This window comes from Lampris incognitus, chromosome 15, assembly GCF_029633865.1.
Source record: "Lampris incognitus isolate fLamInc1 chromosome 15, fLamInc1.hap2, whole genome shotgun sequence".
Taxonomy (NCBI): domain Eukaryota; kingdom Metazoa; phylum Chordata; class Actinopteri; order Lampriformes; family Lampridae; genus Lampris; species Lampris incognitus.
The window spans coordinates 21,931,374-21,955,234 of record NC_079225.1 but is presented as its reverse complement, the minus strand read 5'-3'; the positions used below and the strand labels follow the sequence as shown (position 1 = coordinate 21,955,234).

At 43.3% G+C, this 23,861-nt stretch overlaps 1 protein-coding gene across 5 annotated transcripts in view; it reads right to left on the bottom strand.

The window, feature by feature from the left end:
- Positions 1 to 23,209, bottom strand: part of LOC130125078 (protein EFR3 homolog B) — a 46,435-nt gene extending 23,226 nt beyond the window's left edge. For 3 of the 5 annotated variants that reach the window (XM_056294519.1, XM_056294518.1, XM_056294521.1), the window contains exons 1-4: positions 21,184 to 21,316; positions 7,005 to 7,081; positions 5,491 to 5,618; positions 3,526 to 3,676 (exon numbers count right to left, since the gene is read on the bottom strand). In XM_056294519.1, coding sequence (XP_056150494.1) covers positions 3,526 to 3,676; positions 5,491 to 5,618; positions 7,005 to 7,081; positions 21,184 to 21,268 — 441 coding nt within the window. In that variant the 5' untranslated portion in view covers positions 21,269 to 21,316. Of the gene's footprint in view, positions 1 to 3,525; positions 3,677 to 5,490; positions 5,619 to 7,004; positions 7,082 to 21,183; positions 21,317 to 22,353; positions 22,500 to 23,017 lie in introns of those variants that run through there. The other 2 variants (XM_056294522.1, XM_056294523.1) reach the window with 2 other exon arrangements.
- Between the last annotated feature and the right edge of the window lie 652 nt (positions 23,210 to 23,861).

Below are 23,861 nucleotides of genomic sequence, written 5' to 3'. Positions count from 1 at the left end.
AGTACTCCTTTCCTGAAAACTCAAGTTCTCAATTAGTTGGGGGGGGGGTCGTGTGGGAGGTGTCTTTCATCAATTAAAAGACTATGCAACTATGATGGGGTTGGTCTCAGCAAACAGAGAAAAGCATGAAATCAGTAATATGATATGAAGAAAACACTTGGTTTTACCTTACGCAATAGTGAAGTGGTAATAATAATAATCATTACAAGTAGTAACCCTTAACTCTTCCTTTTACAGTCCCCTAATTACTAAGTTTTTACCACAGCCCTTTTCCACTGCATGGGACCAGTTCGACTCGACTCTACTCGCTTTTGGTACCAGATGCTTTTCTGGATTTCGTTTCCCATTGCAGATAATACCCCATCAGTGTAGCTGGTCATCATAGCGACGCTGCGTGAATCTCCATGATGTCGTCTTCAACGCGACTTGCACAGGAACGAACAACAGAGGATATCGAAGGGATGGTGTTTTTGATTCTCAGTATGTGGCTTTTTGTCACCTCAAGGAGACAAATTTTGTTTCATAAGAGGCTGAGGGCAGCAAGACGAAAGACTGCTGAAAAAAACAGGAGAGTTTGAGAAATCCTACATTAGAGCTCAGACAACAAGATGACTGGTTGCTCAAAGGGGACTCAAGAGGGTAAGCTAACCTATGTGTTAAGGGTCACAGTTGCTATATATGAGTGAATTCCAGTGTCAAAACGTATTTAATGAACTTGAGCTACCACTGTTACATATTTTCCATAAAGATGTGTATGCTGTGTATGTGTATTTCAGATCTTTCACTCTTTGCAAAGTCACCCCCGCAGACAGTCTGCTTGAGCATTCAACCAAGCTACCAAGTGGTGGGATGTGACTGTTCCTGGCCTCACTGCAGAACTTCAGAAAGTCCAAAGAAAGGTGGTGTTTCTTTTTTTGGAATTTTCCCCCCTTTTTCTCCCCAATTGTATCCGGCCAATTACCGACTCTTCTGAGCCGTCCTGGCTGCTGCTACACCCCATCTGCCGATCCGGGGAGGGCTGCAGACTACCACATGCCTCCTCCGATACACATGGAGTTGCCAGCCGCTTCTTTTCACCTGACAGTGAGGAGTTTCGCCAGGGGGATGTAGCGCATGGGAGGATCAAGCTATTCCCTCCTGATCAGGTACCCCGACTAACCAGAGGAAGCACTAGTGCAGCGACTAAGACATATGTCCACATCCAGCTTCCCATCCGCAGACACGGCCAATTGTGTCTGTAGGGACGCCCAACCAAGCTGGAGGTAACATGGGGATTTGAACCGGCAATCCCTGTGTTGGTATGCGATGGAATAGACCGCTACACTACTCGGACGCCCAAAGGTGGTGTTGCTAAGACTTGGTTGCCTACTTTCCTAGGAAGTATGCAATTATATCTGCATTATTACCAACCTAAACTGGTCACAACTACATGGTACTTAGATGAGTTGATGGGTAATAGTGGGGGGGTTTCTTAGTATTTCAGCTGTAGTTTCTCTATTTATCTACTTATTTACAGTGGTGTTACCCAATAATATACTATATTTACCATATTACCAGGTAGGACAGGATGTTGTGTTGCTGTAAAGCCCCTTAAGGCAAATGTGTAATTTGTGATAATGGGCTATACAAATAAAATTGACTTGACTTGACTTAAATACTTAGTAATTAGGGGACTGTAAAAGGAAGGGTTACCGATGAGGGATGGATGATGCCAACAATATTTTAACGTTGTTACCAACATTCTACAGTAGCCCAAGATAGAAATTACAGTATGTGAAGTGGGGTTTTTTTCACCAAGTGTTCTTATTGTGTTTAGATATAGTGGCTGTTTTTTTTTTTTGGTAAAGTCGGTGAAACCTAGTCATCATCACTAAGCCCAACTGACTTAAAAATGAAATAAGTCATATTTGCGTGCATTTATTTTTTTAACAACATTAATTGGTTTAGCCGCGTTAGTGTAGTAACCTAGTCTATTTTATGACAGACTTGATGTTAGAGCCATCCTTGATTTACCCTTTTAAACAAGTGATTCACCCTTTTCTGCTGTCACCATCCTTCCTTTTGTTTACAAAGGGCTCTAACTGGAAACCGAGTGCGCGCAAGATCTAGCATCACGCGATTAATGCTTACTCGATGTTAATGTAGAAACTCGAGGATCGATGTAACTGCTTGAGAACCTGAACGCTCAAGTGCCAAGTACTCTGTGCAACCCCTGGTGCGCATGTGCCCATGCATGTCTGTGTGTGCGTTCATTTGCCCTGAATACACAAGCATGAGAGTGTCTGAGGGAGATTGATAGCAGGGAGATTATGGGCGAGGGGGTGGCATGTCTCATCAGTCTGTGCAAATGACTAGAGAGCTGTGCCAGTGTGCTATGTGGCTGATCTGGTTTCTTTCATGTATCCTCCTCTGAGCAAGGAGATGGCAGAAATACCTGCTGCCCATTTAAGAAGAACAAGGACTCATCAGTCCCTCTCTCCATCTGTCCATTACCACCTACCACTGTGCTTGAAAACCTTTTTTTTTTGTGGCTTTTTCTCTTATAGGATGAATGAATAGATGACTACATTTCTATAGCCTTATTATAGTCTTATAATCTAACACACTTAACTAAGGTAAATATGATAAATATGATTCTTAAATTGACCACCACAACTACTGAAAGAGGTAGTATATGAGGCTGGATGAAAGTTTGCAATGCTTGGCCTCTACATCAAGTTTTGAGCAACAGAGAACATGTTTTTCCTGAATTCTTAATAGTGAAGCAACATTTTTTTGGGGGGGGATTTCAAACACAGCTGCTTGGGCAGTTTTCTTTCCCACGCTCAGTAAATGCAAGTGACCAAGTTTAACTGATTGTTGTACCGTAAAACATGGCAATTTTTTAGAACTGAAAAACCTTTAAAAAAAGGATATCATAGAACTACTACACATCTCACAGTCTTCTGCACAAACAAGCACACATAGCAACAAGACATCGTTCTCTCACTCTCATTTTTACTCAGCCACAAACTGATCTGTGATCCCCAAAATCAAACCCAGGACTCACTTTGGTTCTTATAATGTCTGCTACCAGTTACACAAAAAATACTCTCGTCACACTAATTTGTTTTTTTTGGGGTTTTTTTTGGGGTTTTTTTTTTTTTTGTAATTTCAGTCATTCCCCTGACATGGAAATTCCCCTGATATGCTTTGGGGTACTGTGACATGTGAAGACTGCTACTTCTGTTCGGCCACAATGTTACACAGGGAACAATTCATAATTTCGACAATTTGTCAAACAATTCAACCTATACTTTTGTGCTAGACATAGGAAAAGTGTTTCAACAACTAAGACGCTATAGATTACAATTAGAACCACAGGTGAGGTGCAGACAAACTACAGTTGGTTGAAGTATGACTTGATTAGGCAATTTCATGCAAAACACTAATTTCAAGCATGATTTAGATAGAAGTGAATCTGTTGATGCAAAACTTAAATTCCTGCAAGAACTACTGAAGAGTAGTATAATACCAGACACTCACCGAATTGGTTCCAAGGATCTGCAGGTTCGGCTTATCTGATTCTAGCAGCTTGCGCACCATTTTAAGGAAACTCTCCACAAACAGGTTGATGCTCTGGCAGTGGCAGGCCATCAGCAGCTGGTCCAGGGCCTCCATGGCTATGCACACATACCTGAATAGGATGGATGAAAGACACAAGGAAATTATGATTAGTTTTAGCAGGATACATATGTTTTGTACTATCATGCTCTATCTGGCAATTACCATATTTCCCAGACTATAAGTCACTGTTATTTCACTCGTCTAGCTGATCCTGCAACTTCTATTCTAAAGCAACTTATACAGTGTAATTTTGTCAGACAAATACACTGTATTTCAACTAAGGCCACTAGATGGGACTGTTTAATCTTGTGACTCAACTGAAAATACTGTACCACCCACAGAAATTGAATGAGAGGAGAACAGACATTGAACTGTTTGCCATGGTCATTTGAGTAGTTCACAATAAAACGGCGATTGTTGTTAGTTGTTATGGTGACAACACAGGTCAGTGGGACTCTAAATGTTCATACAATGCCAACTGCTAGTTTGGTCATTACAGCAAAACCTCACTTCACAAGGTCCGCGACAAAAAAAAAAGAGAAAAAGAGTCACAAGTTGGTTGATACGGACGTTTATATGGAAGATAGCTCACTACGACAGTCACAGTTCTTTGCAATGGCAGCAGTTCAAATAAAAAAATTTTTAAAAAAAACGGGCTAATAAAAATGGCTGCCGCTCGGACCATCCTACTATGTTGATTTGAATTGGAACGGGTTGAAAAGCTATAATAGAGAACACAATGTCAACCAACATTAAAAAAAAACAAAAAACAGTGTTTTCATGCCTTGAGAGAGGACCACAATTATTATAATTGACACGCCAACATCACCTGCACACCAATCTTATCTTAAACACATGAAGGACACATTAACAATTGTGCCGCTGGTGGGGAGATACAAACTTGGCACCTGCTGGGGATAAAACTCTTGCTCAGTTTCCTGTCTGTAAAAGCTTTAAAATAAATGTATAGTCTCAAAACAAAAGCCCTTATTTCACACACACAAAAACGGGCTAATAAAAATGGCTGTCGCTCTGACCATCCTGCTATGCTGATTTGAACTGGAATACCTGTTCTACTGTCATTCAATTTCCATGGTACCACCATATAAATGTGACTTATACACCGAAGCAACTTGTAATATGGGAAATACGGTATATATAGTTCTATGTAATGCTCTTTGATGGAGTTTTTCAGATCTACGATGGAGCTATTCTAAAAGGACTTTCATTTTATCCAAATCAGGATTTAGCAATAATGCCTTAAATTCAGCTTAATGCAATTCAATTATGCTGATTTACATCCAAGAATGCACTCCCCCCCGCCCCTTGGTCTCCCCAATTGTATCTGGCCAATTACCCCACTCTTCCAAGCTGCCCTCATCTCTGCTCCACCCCCTCTGTCATTCCGGGGAGGGCTGCAGGCTACCACATGCCTCCTCCGATACATGTGGAGTCACCAGCCGCTTCTTTTTACCTGACAGTGAGGAGATTCGCCAGGGGGACGTAGCACGTGAGAGGATCATGCTATTCCCCCCAGTTCCCCCTCCCCCCCTGAACAGGCGCCCCGATCGACCAGAGGAGGCGCTAGTGCAGCGACCAGGGCACATACCCACATCCGGCTTCCCACCTGCAGACATGGCCAATTGTGTCTGTAGGGACGCCCAACCAAGCCGGAGGTAACACGGGGATTCGAACCGGCGATCCCCGTGTTGGTAGGCAACGGAATCGACTGCCACGCCACCCGGACGCCCCTAGAATGCACATTTGAATAAATAAATGTAGTTCGCGAATCTGTCACAATGACTTTGGAGCTAAAATGAAAGACAGTTTCCTGGAGTTTGTACTGTGGGACCAGGAAGTAGCAGTGTGACTGGTGATGCTCACCCATATCTATGACGAGCCACATCCCTTGACAGCCTCTCAGACAGGTAAGCTCCGATACGGTCCAGTTTCTCTGGAGCTGACAGGGCGTAGAATGTCAGCTTCTCCATGTTAGCCTTCACCAGCCCATCCTGGGGGGCAGGGTGGGGGACGGGGGGGCAAAGAGAAAGGTGGGAAGAGAGAATGAGAGGAATAGAGAGAGAACAAGGCAGACAGAATAGAGTGATTCTAATCACTCTATTTTTTATTTGTACTAGTACAGTGTGGTACTGAGCTAAATAACAAATGCCGTATTGTGTATAACAAAGTATTAATTGTCTAACTAGATCACCTTGTTGTACACCCTCTATTCCCCCTCTGACCTACTTCTCTGTTCCCCAGTCTGGGCAGAGAATGGAAAGAGCTATAAGCATCTAGAGTCCACTGAGATTGAGATTTCATTTACATCCATACACTACCAAGCAAGAGGAGCAATGAAATATCACTGGTGTGTACAGGAGAATACAGTCAATCAGCTACAGAGAGGAGAGGAGCTTTTATGTGATTTTTCATAAATCAAGTGTCTGGGCTGGGATTCAGTTGTTGACACAAAATGAATCAATCATAACTTTTCATAAATGAAGCTTTGTGCTTGTGTGAATGTTAATCCCAGCATTGGGCTGTGGTCTTATGAAATGCCGTGTGTTTGATACTGAGACATACACACATAACCAAAATGCATAAAAGCTCTGATTGTCATCTTCCTCATCCATGTTACTTAATGGGTACACAATCATTCACAAGCTTGCAAAGACAAATGAGCAAAAGCACACACAGGCACACACACAACAGCACACTTCTTATCTGAGTGAATGTTATCAGGGGGCTCCGTTATTCTCATGCTGATGGGATTATGTTAGTTACAGTTTACGTGGCATCAGCTTAGAGCTCAAATTAGAAACCCTTTTTTTGGGAGTGCGGTGAGCAAGTGCCCATAACACACACACACACACACACACACACACACACATGCATGCACGCACGCACGCACGCATGCAAACACACGGTGCAGGGAAACGAGGTCTGCATGTTGCGGGGTGTCCAATGTGTTGCAGCGATGCTGACATATCTGAGAGGTAAAGTGGTCTATTTCTGAACACAGAGGCACAAATGAAGGGCTTTCTTCTCAAACCAACCTCCTCCTTCACATGTAAACAAACTCTCTTCATGACTCATCCTTACCAGCTTAGGGCCTATTATTGAAATTGGCAGAAATGGTGATGTTAGTGGCCTTTACAGTCATGAGTTTAGGAGTAGGCGGGCAGTTTAATAGCTATTGCCAAGTTGTCTTGAATATCCCACATTCCCCCTTAAAAAGAAAAATTCATTGTCTTTTAATTCTGCAAAGGCTTTGGCAAGTTTAATTTACCAAATTTACCCACTTCTGAACATCACCATGCAGAGGAACAGGACATTTTATCAACTACCCCTTACATTACAGTACCAAGGGTTGAGAGAAGGAGTCGCCAAAGTCTCACCTCTGGGTCTTCTGGAAAGATGTTGTCTACTAGCCTCTTGTACCGAGGCCTCAGCGCCCCACAACAACCACACACCCCTGTGGGAAAAAAAAGATTGGAGAGGGGGAAGAGGGAGAACCAGGACAGAGACAGGTTGAAAGAATGAGAGAATTAGTCATTCAAATGTGTCAAGAATAACGGGTTGAAAAGCTATAATAGAGGATACAATGTCAACCAACATAAAAAAACAGTGTTTTCATGCCTTGAGAGAGGACCACTGTTATTATTATCGACACGCCAACATTACCTGCACACCAATCTTATCTTAAACACATGAAGGACACATTAACAATTGTGCTGCTGGTGGAGAGATACAAACTTGGCACCTGCCGGGGAAGAAACCCTTGCTCAGTTTCCTGTCTGTAAAAGCTTTAAAATAAATGTATAGTCTCAAAACAAAAGCCCTTAATTCACAGACACACACACACACACACACACACATACACACACACACACACAAAAAGGGCTAAAAGGAGACGTTTCTTCACAGAGACATTTGAGGAAGGCTTGATAGTAAAGCATGTTGTCACATGATAGTCACACAAATGATATCGCCACTCATATGGACAACACACATGCACAAATATGTATGCAGTCTGTAGGTTGCATTAGAATAAAATTAAGGCAATCTTGAGGAGAGCAGCACAACACATGGTGCTTTGTCTGACTTTGCGGCGAGAGCTGAGCTGGCAAGGCTTCCAGTGAGAGCTGGAATCTGATTGGTGGAGGGAATTCAGCAGTGGTGAGTCATAAGGGGACCGTGAGAGAATGGGGAAACTGGAGGAGGGAAAGCCCTATAGCAGAGGGAACTCATTGAAGAATTGCTCAACCCATTGTCAGAGCTCTCCAAAACCAATAGAGACCAGCCTTCATGGAATAAGAGCTAGGATTCCTCAAAGCACAATCGGGGGAAAAAAGCGAGGCTATATATTTATTTTCAGCAATGCACGCAGAGGGAATGCGAGTAAACCCTTGTAAGAAACCTTACAAGCCCTTACATAACTTACAGTCTTTCAATGTGTATGCTGTGATACAGACTTGTGAAACTCAGGATGACGCAAAATTTATCAACGATGAAAAAATGTCTGTGTTGCCTTTTACCAACTTGCTTCCCTCCCTTGACTGATACTTAATGTTGCAGAATGTTGTCTCTGTTTCACGAGTCCCCTCATACCTTATCAGCAACCATCACCTTGGAGGAAGGGGAGTCAGGATGTCCTTTTAAAACAGAACAGTGGCCCAAAGGACAGAGTGTTTCAAGGCCTCTGCGACATTTCTGTCGGGGCTCAACTCTTCAGCTGGCCTTATCTTGGAGAGCTCTGGATCTATTCATAGCCTTGGCCCTCTCTCCTCCATCACCTCAAACACTATGGGGGGCTGTGGTCTACCCCACCCCCGCTGCCACCCAAAACTGTCTTAGCCTGGGGCTTCAGTGTAGGAGTCGCTGATGAATTAATGACATTACAGCAGGTACAAGGTGGAGGGTGAAGGAGAGAGGATGAAGAGAAAGCAACAGATAGAACTAGAAGAGTGCACTCAGTAGAGTGCAGATCTCCGCAAGCCGTATCTCCCCTTTTCTGGTGCTCAGACTTGGCGACAAACCACCCCTTTTTTCGCCTACTGGGGGAAGAGAAAATACGGAGGCACTGTCTGCGTTATCTCCCCTTCTCCGGTGCTCGGAGTTAGGCAAAAAACCAGCGGAGGAGTTGGTACTCAGTTGCGGTGTAAAATAGGTTTTTAAATGTTTTGAATCACTGCAGCCACAAGAGGTTCTTGATCATAAAGACAGAACACTGCACAAAAATTATTAGGCTGACAAGTTCAGTAGTATGCGAGATTAGCGTGGACAATAACTGTGTTAAAAGAAACACTCAACGGTAGGGAAAGTGCTCAACAAATAAGGAGCAAATAATCCATTGAGTCAAGTAAATTCTTTATGAGACAGTACAAGCCTGTTTCATGCCATAAGTAATCATCAGCTGTGGACAGATATACACACACGGACAGAAAAAACAGTGTTTTTCCTGCCATTATAAGACTTTTGCGCAGTGCCCAAGTTGATTGAACGGGAAATATATATATATAAAAAAATGTTTACTTAAATATACAGCACTCAAGCTGAAAAAAAAAATCGACCTAATACAAACGTCTTGCTGTCACGTCGGGATATGCAGCCTTCTAGAAAGACCCTTGCATGAATGTGACCAAGTCTAATATGAACTTGCACTTTCCAGAAAGAAAAGGTTTGCTATGCGACCATTTTGGTCTAACCCTAACTCTGTTTTTATTTTCTTAATATAGCAAAGCTGGGTAAACCATTTACGCTCGTGCATGCACAACTCACAGCTACAATTGACTCAGACTGGGCAGAGACAAGACTATGCACTACTTCCCGTTTAAACTGTAACCCAGGGGAAGTTGTTCCTTTCGAACTTTCACATTTTTTGGATTATCAAAACTCTTTTAATAGCTTTTGATCATGTCACTCCCAGATATGAGTGAACCATAGATGTGAGTTGCGCATGCACAAATGCACATGGTTGGCTCAGATCGGGCAGCGACAGAGAGCAGCGTTGGTCGAGCAAGCTAGAGAGTGAAAGAGGGAGCGGCGATAGTGAGAACAAATGTTTTTCTAAGGTTTTTAATCACCGCAACCACGAGAGGTTCTTCATCATACAGTCATAACTGTGCACACAAAAAATTAGGCTGATAGGTCCTGTAGTTTGCAAGATTAGCCACGGACACACACACATGCACGCGCGACCAAGACGCATAATCCCTGCCAGGCGGATAGCCTAGAGGGGATAAAGAGATAGGGGGAAAATTAGAAACTGATAGATGGATGCAGAGTAGGAATGGGCTGTTTTGCTATGTTGGGTAAATCCCATGTTTGTGGTGCATATTTTGTCTTCAAGTTCAACAGCTCTGTCAGAGAAGTAGGAGCAGAGGGACGAGACTTTTGGGTAAAGAGGGGAGTTACAAAGGGTGTGGGGAGAGTGGAGTGTATATGCAAATGAAGAAAGGGATGTTGAGTGAAGTGTCTGAGTTTTACAAGGAGGTGTTGGAAGTGTGGGGAGAGTTTGTGAAATGTGTGCAGTATGAATGTAAGAATGTGAAGCAGGTGTGGGAACAACCAGTGTTTTTAAATCCAAAAATCACATTTGAGGGGAACACAATCTACAACAGGGTGATTTGGAGAGGGGGGTTTAGAAAGATAAGGGATTTAGTCCATGAATATGTACCAGGGTTTATGAAGGCACAGGTACGGGTAGATGAAGTGAGGGGAAGGGGTGATGGAATGTGATTGGGAACGGCAGAGAGGATATTTGGAAAGATCAAGGGGGGGATGCCGAGAGAATGGGTGAGTATGATTGAGAGAGAGGCTGTGTTGGATGAGGAAGGAGAGATAGAAATGCATGTGGGAGAAGGAGCGAGGAGAGTGAGTCTGATGAGTGTGAAAACAAAAGTGTATATAGATGTTAAGAGGGGGAGAAGTGAGAAGACCGGCTGCGGAGAAACTGTGGGAGAGGGTTATGAATGAGATGGATGTAGGGAGGATATGGAGAAATCTGAGAGTGAAGTGGAATAGTGTTGAATGTCAGAATTTTTATTTTTTTATCAAGGCACAATAGGGTGTTCAATGTAATAATCAGTAAGTTTGATGTGAATGTGAAGAAAGAATGTGATGTGTGTGGTGTGGGAGTGGAAACATTTATGCATGAGTTTGTTGAATGTTGTGAGCTGGAGGGATACATGCTGAAAATGAAAGAATTAATAAGTAGATGTTGGAGAGGTGGGTTTGTTGACAGAATGGAGAGAATTGTGGTTGTTTAGGGAGGCTGGCAAAGTGAAAGGATGTAATGTTAAATTATTAAATTATGTTTTAAGCCATGCAAGGTTTGCTGTGAAGCTAAGGAGGAATATAGCCCATTATGAAAAGAGGAAAGCTGAGGTGTGGAATATTTTTAGGAGTATAACGGAAAGAGATGTTAATATGTTGTACGGTTATGTTAGGGAAGAAGAGTTTGTCGGTGGGTTTGTAGAGGGGAGTGCTTTTGTTGTGAATGGGGAAGGAGGGAGGGTAATGTTGGACTTTGGTTAGATGGTATACTGTGTGCGGTATATGTATATTTTTTGTTTGAGTTCTTTGATTTGGTGGGGGGGATCTGTAGGCTAGAGGCCATGTCAAGGCCTACAGGTTACCTCACTATTTTCTATTTTGTCTACCTGTGTTGTAATATTTGATTCTGTAGAGTTTGATGGGTTTGTGAAATTTTTTATTTCCCTATTGGTTTGGTATATGTGTGTTGTAGAATAACAGAGAAAAAAAACTCCTAACAACTGGTATCTATCAACTGTATTATCTCTCTTGACAGACACAAAATACTTTTTTGTCTGGGTAGCGTAGCAGTCTTCCGTTGCCTACCAACATGGGGATCGCCAGTTTGAATCCCCGTGCTACATTCAGCTTGGTCGGGCGTCCCTACAGACACAATTGGACGTGTCTGCGGGTGGGAAGCTGGATGTGGGTAGGTGTCCTGTTCACTGCACTAGTGCCTCCTCTGGTCGATCGGGGCACCTGTTCAGGTGGGGAGGGGGAACTTGGGGGAATAGCATGATCCTCCCACGCGCTACGTCCCCCTGGAAAACCTGCTCACTGAAAAGAAGCGGCTGGCGACTCCACATGTATCGGAGGAGGCATGTGGTAGTCTGCAGCCCTCCCCGGGTCAGCGGAGGGGGTGGAGCAACAACTGGGATGGCACGGAAGAGTGGGGTAATTGGCCAAATACAATTGGGGAGAAAATGGGGGAAAAAAGACAAAAAATAAAAACAACACTTTTTTGTCTTTTGCTACATGTAGCGTAAGCTACACAGCTATAAGTAAGGAAGTATTTCAACAACAAAACAAATAAAACAAACCTCAACAATCCTTGCTAGAATGCGATAATAACAACAGCTATTAAAAGATAAACCCTGCAATTACTGGCCTAGGGGTGGGCGGGCGATCAGAAGCAATTATGAAGTTGTGGAACAGTCTTTTGCACGGAGAGCAATTTGTACACTAGCTGTTTTTCTGCTACATAATTACTGGCTGCAACTTTTTCCCTGCTTATTTAACTCAAAGGCATCTAGGCTGTGCAATTACTATTTTCCACAAAATAGTCAAAAATATGAAATCATCATAATCATTATCATAGCATATGAGTTTGCATTATTTCAGTCTATATATGGCTGAAGGCCAATAAAGACTGGACTGACAGTGGTGACACTGTATAATGGTGAATGCTGTAGGCAGAAAACTTGCCCTCTACATTTTCACTGTAGTGACAAGTGATGGCCATCAATCATATTTTTTACTTTAAAATAACATGAAAGCGTTCCCTGTCATTCCCTGGGTTATTGTAGAATTTGACTTAGATTTAGAGACCAGCTATGCAGTGTTGATAGTGATTCTGTCAATACATTTAAATAATTGTTCACCACTAGCTAAATACTCCACTTAGATGGGAGTTATCGTTATTAGCTAGACAAGTCATTTTACCTCAAAACAGGTGAACAGTCACTACAACTCCAGAAACATCATAATAACAACTAATTTCATCTTTGCTGCATTTGCTGGTATGCTAAAAAACAGCTTTTACAACACAACTAATCGTGCACTGGCAGTGATTTGGAGGTGTTTCACATTTCCAGTTCATTTTTAGCTTACGATTTCTAAAACACTTCTGAGAGCAACCTCAGTCTGGATGTGGCTGCAGCAGGTGTCCCAGCACCCTCATTGTCATCCCTGGAGACTGCTGTGCACATTTGGAGTCTTGCATATCAAAGAAAATACCAGCACTGGTACATTCGTCTGTCTGCATATACAAATGAGCATTGCTGTAAGTGGCGATGGTGGGTTAATATGGTAACAGTTTAAGGAGTGGGCAGCAGAATGGGTGGATTATTGAATGACAGCAGTGGAAAATGTTGCCCACTCAGTGGGACAAGCCAAAAGACACTGTGTTTCTCATCACTCGCTTGCCATACCTCTGCACACCAACTTAAATGCACACAAACATACACATTAATGAGACTCAGGTGGAGGAGGGTGAACTTTGACCTGGATGACATCTTCTGCCCATTTATTTGATTTGATTCCAAGACTGAGTGTGTGTGTGTGTGTGTGTGTCATTCTATGTGCACAAGTGCATGAGTTCCTGTTCATTCCCCATCCATCATCACCACAGCAACTAACCAGCCAAGCTATTTTAAGCCCTGTAACAAGGGGTTTGAGCATTAGTGCATGACAGTACACGAGTCTCCCCAACATCAACATGCCAGCTTAATTTAAGTTTCCATGTTGGGAAGAATGGAAAAAAAAACAGCACAGAGAATCAGCAAGGGTCATATATATAAAAAACTTTGTTAAAAGAAACACTCAACAGTAGGGAAAGTGCTCAACAAATAAGGAGCAAAATAATCCAGTTAGTCAAGTAAATTCACAGCTGATGATTGCTTATGGCATGAAACAGGCTTGTACTGTCTCATAAAGAATTTACTTGACTAACTGGATTATATATATATATGTCTCCTTTTTTGTTGAGCACTTTCCCTACCATTGAGTGTTTCTTTAAACAAAGTTATATACACACTACTACTACTACTACTACTTTCAGCTGCTCCTGTTATGGGTCGCCACAGCGGATCATCTGTTTCTATCTCTTCCGGTCCTCTGCATCTTCCTCTGTCACACCAACCACCTGCATGTCCTCCCTCACCACATCCATAAACCTCCACTTTGGCCTTCCTCTTTTCCTCTTCCCTTGCAGCTCTATATTCAGCATCCTTCCCCCAATACACTCAGCATCTCTCTTCCACACATGTCCAAACTATCTCAATCTTGCCTCTCTTGCTTTGTCTCCAAACCATCCAACCTCAGCTGTCCCTCTAATATACACATTCCTAATCCTGTCCTTCTTCGGTAACAGGAAGTATTTGCATTACCCAAATGAATATCATGTCCATTTTTAGAAAATGTCCCAGACTGAATGATATGTTTTCAAGTATGAGCGGGATTTGAATCATCAATGGATCCAAGTTTACAAGATTATGATGACTTTGGGCATCCAGGTGACGTGGCGGTCTACTTTGTTGCCTACCAACACGGGGATCGCCGGTTAAAATCCCTGTGTTACCTCCGGCTTGGTTGGGCATCCCTACAGACACAACTGGCAGTGTCTGTAGGTGGGAAGCCGGATGTGGGTGTGTGTCCTGGTCGCTGCACTAGCGCCTCCTCAGGTCGGTCGGGGTGCCTGTTCAGGGGGGAGGGGGAACTGGGGGGAATAGCATGACCCTCCCATGCGCTATGTCCTCCTGGCGAAACTCCTCACTGTCAGGTGAAAAGAAGCAGCTGGAGACTCCACATGTATTGGAGGAGGCATGCGGTAGTCTGCAGCCCTACCTGGATCAGCAGAGGAGGTGAAGCAGAGATGAGGACAGCTCGGAAGATTGGGGTAACTGGCCGGGTACAATCAGGGAGAAAATCCAAAAATAATAAATAAATAAATAAATAAAGATTATCTCATCTCATCTCATCTCATCTCATCTCATCATCAGCCGCTTCTCTGGGGTCAGGTCACGGTACGGTAGCAGCAATCTAAGTAGGGCACTCCAGACGTCCCCCTCCCCAGCAACGCCCTTCAGCTCCTCCTGGGGGATCCCAAGACGTTCCCAGGCCAGATTGGACATGTAGTCCCTCCAGCAAGTTCTGGGTCTACCCCGAGGTGTCCTCACAGTTGGACGTACCCAGAAAACCTCCAAAGAAAGGCGCCCAGAAGGCATCCTAATCAGATGCTCGAACCACCTCAACTGGCTCTTTTTGACGCAAAGGAGCAGCGGCTCTACTCCGAGCTCCCTCTGTGTGTCCGAGCTCCTCAACCTATCTCTAAGACTGAGCACAGAATTCCTCCGGAGGAAATTCATTTCAGCTGCTTGTATCCGCGATCTCACCCTTTCGGTCAGTACCCAAAGCTCATGACCATAGGTGAGGATTGGAACGAAGACTGACTGGTAAATTAAGAGCTTTGCCTTCTGGCTCAGCTCCCTCTTCACCACAACGGTCCAGTACAACATCCGCATACTCCTGATTCTGCACCAATCCACCTTTCAATCTCCCGCTCCATCCTAACCCTCACTCGTGAACAAGACCCCGAGATACTTGAACTCCTTCTCTTGAGGCAAGAACTCATCCCCAACCCGGAGGGAGCAATCCATCATTTTCCAGTAAAGAAACATGGCCTCAGACTTGGAGGTGCTGACTTTCATCCCAGCCATTTCACACTCAGCTGCAAACTACCCCAGTGCATGCTGGAGGTCACATTCTGATGATGCCAACAAAACCACATCATCCCCAAAGAGCAGAGATCAATTCTAAGGTTCCCAAAGCAGACACTCTTCACCTTGGCTGTGCCTTGAGATCCTGTCCATGAATATCACAAACAGAATCAGAGACAAGGGACAACCTTAGCAGAGTCCAACACCCACCGAAAACATGTTTGACTTTGTGCCGAGAATGCAGACACAGCTCTCACTTTGGTTATACAAGGACCAGATGGCTTGTAGCAACTGCCCTGGTACCCCATACTCCCGTAGTACCCCCCACAGAGTGCCCCGGGGTACACAGTCATAAGCCTTCTCCAAGTCCACAAAACACATGTAGACTGGCTGGTCAAACTCCCATGCCTCCCTCAGTACTTCCACATGGGTAAAGTGTTAGTCCATTGTTCCACAGCCAGGACAAAATCCGCATTGTTCCTCCTGGATCCGAGCTTCAACAATCAGTCGGAGCCTCCTTTCCAGCACCTTAGAGTAGACTTTCCCAGGGAGGCTCAGCAATGTGATGCCCTGATAATTGGAGCACACCCTCCGGTCACCTTTTTTAAATATGGGAACCACCACCCCAGTCTGCCATGCCACAGGTACTGTCCCCGACCTCCACGTGACACTGAAGAGGCGTGTCAGCCAAGAAAGCCCAACAATGTCCAGAGCCTTCAGCATCTCAGGGCGAATCTCATCCACACCCAGTGCCTTGCCACCGAGGAGCTTCTTAACTTCCTCAGAGACCTCTGCCAGGGACATGGGTGGGGCTTCCCCCAAGACTTCAGATTCTATGTGCTCCACTGAGGACATGGTAGCCGGGTTCAGGAGCTCCTCAAAGTGTTCTTTCCACCGCTCGACAACATCCCCAGTCCGGGTCAGCAGTACCCCTCCCCGGTTGAACACAGCCTGAGTCAGGCCCTGCTTCCCCTACCTGAGTCACCGGATGGTTTGCCAGAACTTCTTGGAGGTCAACTGAAAGTCCTCCTCCATAGCCTCGCCGAACTCCGCCCACACCCAAGTTTTTGCTTCCACAACCGCCGAAGCCGCAGCCCTTCTAGCCTCCCGGTACCTCTCTACTGCTTCTGGAGACCCCTGGGCCAATCAACCAAGCCCGAAAGGCTTCCTTCTTCAGCCTGACGGCTTCCCTCATCATCCACTGTCTACCAGCAGGTACTTAGGTTGCCACCTCGACAGGCACCAATGACTTTATGACCACAGCTCCTACCTGCCGCATCTGCAATAGAGGCTTTGAACATGGCCCACTCAGACTCCATGTCCCTAGCCTCCCTCGGGACACACAAGAACTTCTTCCGGAGGTGGGAGTTGAAGACCTCATGGACAGCAGCCTTCAGCAGACGTTTTGCCAGATAATAAAGATTATGATCACTTTAAGTTGGACCAAAATTGAAACACTAATATTTTCTAATATCAACTATTACTTCAATAAGTCATTTATTCTGTTCTGTCTGTTGTTAGTGAACAAAAGGTGGAATTCAGTTTTTTAGAGTTCTCTTTCAGAGACAATCATTTAAAGACATCCTATTAGATCAATGATCACAACTTTTATCACAAACCCTTGCTTGTACTTGTCCATCAAAGGTCAGCTTATTGATATTAATGAGGACTACACCACTCCCTCATAGCTCTCGAGAAAACTGAGAACAGTTGTGTATTAAGGTATGAAAAAGACAATATTGATCATTTACAGATAAAAAATAGACATTAAAAGTTAAATCTAATTGCTGGTTTTGATCAAACTTAAAATGCACACACACACATGCACGCATGTGCGTGCACACACACACGCGCACACACACACACACACACACACACACACACACACACACACACACACACATTAACCAGTACATTATACAGTGCCACCTGGTGTCCCAATGGTCTGCTGTTCACCATAGTCACATGGCAGACAAATGTGAATAAATAGACATCAGACATCCTATGAGGAGAATACTAAAGCATGTTTTGGATTTGTGTGTGTGTTTTAGTGTGTGTAACAGAACAGCCAATACATATTCAGATCTCACCTTCACCTGAGGTCAGTTAAAGCTTAATTGGCAAGCTCATGCCACAAGTACACTATAAAGTAGGTTACAACCAACACACACACACATGCATACCCTCCTACGGCCCATTAAAACGACACTAAAGGCTTGCACAAACACATTCTCCACAATGTGTTCAAAAACAGCACACACACAACTTGCCCAAAAACACATTATTCCGATGCTTCTAATGGTGGTTAGTTAAAAAGCATGGTCACCCTTCAGGGTGTTATTATATAAGGAGGAGGAGGAGGAAATAGGCAGAGAGAGGGAGAAAGGCTGCTTCCTGTTATTTTAACATCAGCAAAGGAGGGAAAAAACATCACTTAACAGTTGATTCAATCACAAACAAGTCAGTACACACATACACACACACATTCAGACATGCGTAGTGAGGGCAGCAGTGTGGAACTACACAAAGTAATCAAAGCCGCTAAAAACAGGTCAGCAATATGAAATGATGCAAAGGAACCAATGAATTTGAAAAAACTGTTTGGTAAGCTACTCTTGGCAAGCTGAGGAGACAGCAGAACTGTTTAAATCATTTGGGCTGGCGTGACAGACAGTCAACCCACACATCGTGTGACAGAAATATGAATGCCTGTCACTTTGACCTGCAGGCAATTACAACCAACAAATAAACTACACACCCAAACATCAATGCTTTTTGTCTCCCTTCCCCTCTCGCAGCATAGCTATACAACTTGAGCACCGATTTAGTCTTCCATCTGTGTGCATGTCGGAGTCAAAGACATAGCTGTGGCATAGGGAACATGCCTGATATGACTCAACCGCCACACTGACCCACCAGCCCACAGATTCTCATAGTGTGAGGCAGACCTGGACATTATGAATCACACTTCCTGACAGGCACCCAGATTGAGGTATGAAGGACTGAAGACCACAAATGCTGCTCAACATGGCGCTGAATAGCCTGACTGAGCTTAATCTTCCTGTAGGCAGTAACTCTGAATTCATTATCCCAACTTTGAATTATAAAAGCCTTCACCATCAACAGTCTCCATGCTCAGAGCAGGCTCTGCTGACTGTACTATTAATTGAGGTTAATCAATTAACTACATGAGAACATGTCCTACTAATACTATGGGTGTAAAATGACTTATTTTTAGTCAGGGAGATGAAGAGCGTTTAGTTTCAAACTATTTGCAGTTGCTTATCCTGACTCCCAACGTTTACTAACATGTGCTCCTTTTTCAGTTTTTCAATTCAGTCTAGGTAGCATTAACACATGTTTGCAGGAGCTTTATTACTGAATTGCTTTGATTCTCACCCTACCCGCTGAAATGAAAGTGAAAACAAATCAACTTTGTACATGCCTACATATCACTCAGCCTTTCCAATGCACACGTACACAACAGCTTGCTTGGTATGCTGAGAGTGCAGAGTACTCTGTCACAAACAAGCTTTCATCCAACAGCAAGGAGAAATATTCCAGCACAAGCCTCCTGTTACCGAAAATAAACATCTTCGAAGTAATGGCTCCTTGGATGACAGTAATTCAAAAAGGCAGTATCCCCATAAGAGTCCAGGATCCCAGAACGAGCTTTTACGGCTTTTAAGCACAACTGTGAGTGGATTCAGTCTATGACAGGAGAGGCAAGAGAGCATGAAATTTGGAGAATGTGGTAGAACTGGTTGAATGCTGAATCCTTAACACTGGCCACATAGGTAATGTGCTGCTGTGCAGAAAGACAAGTGCGCGCACACACACACACACACACACACACACACAAACACAAACACACACACAGAAAGCAGAGGATGACTATCATTCTTACCGTACATCAATCGTGATGCTGGAGTCTCAGAGTGCAGCCTAAGATGTCTAACCACCTTGCTGTTGCAGGTTCACTAAACTCACTCACGCAGACGCCAACAACTCGCTGTGCCAGGAGGCGCTGATAAAGCCACACGAATGCATACAAGTGATTGGTGCAGAGCCTCGATGCAATGAATTACGCACGCGCCAACTGACGCTCACACATGCATCCGCTCGCACATGAGAGAGCGTGAGAGGCAGCGTCAGACCAAAGCATGCTGTGGTGACCTTGGGTTTTCCTGTTTGCTTTCAACATCAACGGTCCCCCTCATGAGGATAGCGCAATATAGGACACATGCAAGAACACACATAGACATACATACGTGTGACAGCTCCCCTGCAATAATTTTCTCACAGCCACCCCCCCCCATCAAAGTGGAGAGAGAGAAAGAGAGACACCACACACCAGTGGGGCAGCGAGGGGAAAAGCCCTCCCTCCCACCCATGCAATCTCCCTCTCTCCCACCCATGCAATCTCCCTCTCTCCTTCTCCGCCCCGTCAGCATCATTCTTTCCCTCATCGTTTAATGTCAGTCTTTCCACGCTTCCTGCTTTACCTCCTCAGTTTCTACAGCTAACCAAATCCTATTTTCTTCCCAATTTCTCTTGATTTTCCCTTTAATGTTGTTTTCTTTCTTGATGTCAACACTACGACTACTACTACAGATAAGAAGAAGAAGAAGAAATAAGGAGCAAGTTACCTGAGTGAAATTTAATTTACAACTCATATGTAGGGTTTCTTTCAGCATGCAATCCGGTACAGACAACTGATGAGTGATTCAGGTGAACATGAAATGCCTGTACTTCTGGTGTTGTAACAGTGATGTGCAAGACTTTGGGGTCGGCTATCATTGCAACAAAAATATTTCACTGAACAACTATTGCATTGGAAGCCGCATCATCAAGAGATATTTTTGATGTTCACAGGTTCTTTAGGAAAAACCCGTAATATGTGACAAAACAAACAGCAGATAATACTATTATCATTATTACTATTATCTTTATCAATAGTAACCACATTTTCTTCTGAATAAAGTTTCCAGTTTTTATTTCTTTTCATGTTCTTGTTTCTAATGCCTCTTTTTTAATTACTTGGTAAATTCTATTTTTGGATGAGTGCTGTGGAAATGACATAGTAATACTTACATTAAAATTATTTTTTATTGCTATTATTACTAACATCTGCATCGATGAAAAAGTAACTGTAATAAGATTACCGTGTTATTTTTACTATGGTTAGTAAGTTACTCAGAAGGATATTCAATATTCCCCCTATATTCAAGTTTAACAGCTAATTTTCCTTTTATCTCTGTGACAAGAAGGATACAAAATATTTGTTTGATGCAATGTGATTTGTGAATTTATCCCATACAGTGTTTGACATAAATGATATTTAACAGTGCATTATAATGACAAGGAAGAAAACTAGAGATATAGAAAATTCCCTATTTTATTCATATAATACTGCGTGACTACCACTCATCATAGTTCAGTTACATCTATTTTACTTGTATATTACTTGGTTATTTCTGTGTAATGAATGGCCTGTAATTAAAATCATTACCTTCTCTGGTTGTTTTTGAAATATTTTTGCATTTATATTTCATATTTTTAAATATTTTTCCCCAGAGTAAATTACTTTTAAATATCCCTTATGTGTTTTTAAATAGGTTAAACCCATTTTAAAAGGGACAAAGGGGTTCTGAATAAAGCAATTGATTCCAAAAAATACAAGCTTTCTAATCTGCCACTAGTTATATTTTTGTGTGACATAAAGGAAGGATGGGAAAGAGAAGAACTTCAGAGAAACACTGAAGATACTTGTTCACATGGCTTGGAAACAAGAGTGAAAAGAAGAGGTGGTGATGGCACCTACCCTTGCCAACGCGATGGTCCAGAAGAGTGCGACAGTCCAGTGCCAGCCTCCGAGAGGCCGGGACATCAGGCGCAGGCAGGGGCATGACAGGCAAGCAAACACAAAAAGAGCTTGCTCACACACTCAGACACACACTAACCCTCTCAGACAAAAAGAGAACCTCCCACTCTAAGCCTCTAAGCCAGAAACGCATACAAAAGCATTTACAAACACATAAGTCCACAAACGGACCAAAATCCTATGACTGTAACTGCCCAAAATCCAGCTAGAAAAGGAAACATGCAGAATTGTCACTTTAGTTCTATGGCCTTGTAACGACTTTTATTCTACTTTATTCTAACACAACCATCTTTTGCTGAATTAAAATACTGCGCACACACACACACACAAGAACATACCCTCGGTCAAGTCTGTCCTGCAAAACCAAATCAAACTTGCATGAGAAGTTCCAGACGAGCACAAACTCATTTAAAGTTTATGCCCCCCCCCCAACCAAAGAACAATCTGTTCCCCTCCTTTGGGGCTCTACAGCTCCCCAACTAAGAGAGCAGGCTGGATAACTCGCATTAACAAAGAGATTAGCGATTAGCTCCTTCTATAGCAGCTCTCTCTCTCTCTCTCTCTCTCTCTCTCTCTCTCTCTCTCTCTCTCTCTCTCTCTCTCTCTCTCTCTCTCTCTGTCTCATTAATAAACATCTCACTATCACAATGGACCTCACTATCCCCCCTACGTCCTCTGGGAGGGAGAGAAGAATGCAGAGGAGGAGAGAGAAGACAGAGAAAGAGAAAAACATGAGGAAAGAGCAAGATTGGAGCCGAGAGGCAGCCACCTCAACCCCTCGGCTGAAAGTTCAGTAAGTTTGTCATCAGCAGATGCCAAAAAAATACAAAATACTTCGAGTATAATTTCTATTAATTGTCCCATTTCACACTTGGCAGCAGACCACACATGTGCCCATCACACACACAGAAAGACAGAAATATAATCATAAGGTCATAACACGCACTTGTATGAAATCCCCTAAGCCAGTCCCTTACCACTAAGGATTTTCTTATGTATTTGTCTCGCAGCTGAGCGGTCATTTATCGGCCAGGAAGCCGTGAATTATGCCCATTTCGTTCTCGGGGGCAGGTGCATAATTGTCTCCTGGAGGAGGCATTTACTACTAACCTGTCATATTTAACTCTCGTCACAAGATGGCGTTGCTCTCCCAGGTTCAGACGGGCTCACGGACGGTGGACACAGTTCGGTTAAACCGCCAAACCGGGTCTTCCTTTGGGCACTCACAATAAGGAAAACACGGGGTCTTTGGCCTGTAAAACACCGAGAAGTCTTACTTTCATTATCATACTAAGCCACTTCAGCTAACGCCGGTCTTGATAAATTTCAACTGGTCACGTATACGCCTGTTATCAGTGTGGAGTATTTAGCTAGTTACTAAATCATAAATGTTAGACAGCCAACACATTTAAAGGAAAAATCCCTGACAGCTGTCAATGGTACCTTGCACCTGAATTAACAGGTTAGCGATGCTACAACAGCGCCTTCATCGGATAGTAAGCAAACTAAAAAAAATCTTTAAAAAAAAAGCAAACATGTATATATACATATGCACGCATGCATATTCTCTTTGTCTGGTAGCTCATCTTTGCTCAGGTAAAATAAACCCAATAAAAGCTTTCACGGATTGACATTTCCGCCTAAGAATGGCAGAGGTAGCATTACTCTGAGCGCGCTATGCTAAACGCTAACAGACTTGCTTCTATAAATAGCCAACTAGCCACACAGAGGCAGTTAAACCAGTGTCAGCACACACATATGTATTATTACTCACCATTAATAGGTCGATAAGAATTAGCGTTAACGCTACACTCCTTGAAATTGAGCCATACAGGTAACCCCCCCCCCGCTAGTTCCACGTTTTACGCGACGTTAAAGCAGACTCCATCTGACCACGCCAATATCGACCGGAGCTCATATTTGCTATTATTAGTATATTTAATGTGTATCGTCGGGGAGCAGCTTGTTTACAGGGCTAAGCCGGTAACCGCACGTGCCGTCCGATTCATTCAATACACTCTTTCAAAGTTTGGCGATAACGATGACGTGAGCAGTACGTACAAAAACACACCCGTATCTTTCTGAGAATGAACGACTGCGTTCAGGGGAACCACAGCAGCACTGGCGGTGGTACCACCGGCCAGAGAACCACCGGCCTGGAGGAATTCTCAACAGTACTTTGCGATATATTTTCTTTCTTTCTTTCTTTCTTTCTTTCTTTCTTTCTTTCTTTCTTTCTTTCTTTCTTTCTTTCTTTCTTTCTTTTCTTTTTTTTTTGAATGTTTTTTTCTGCCTTAATCGTTTGAAAAAAAACAAGGTATGTTGGAAAGTTTTGGGGTTTGTTTTTTTTTAGGGCGCCACCAAAATGTAGTACTCAGCCACATGATCAGCCAGAATAAATAAATTGTCCCCTTCTTGATACTGTACGGATAACATCTAAAATGAAAGACATGTCGTTGACTCATCATTAGGCTACTTCACTGAGCAGAAAATTGATCTGGTGCTCACCATCAAACTCATTACAAACATTTGGCTAATTTTAACTGCATTGCAAATACACACTGAAATAAAATGTATTTATTTGACGTCTTTTAGTATTCTCCGCAATTTAGTAGCAA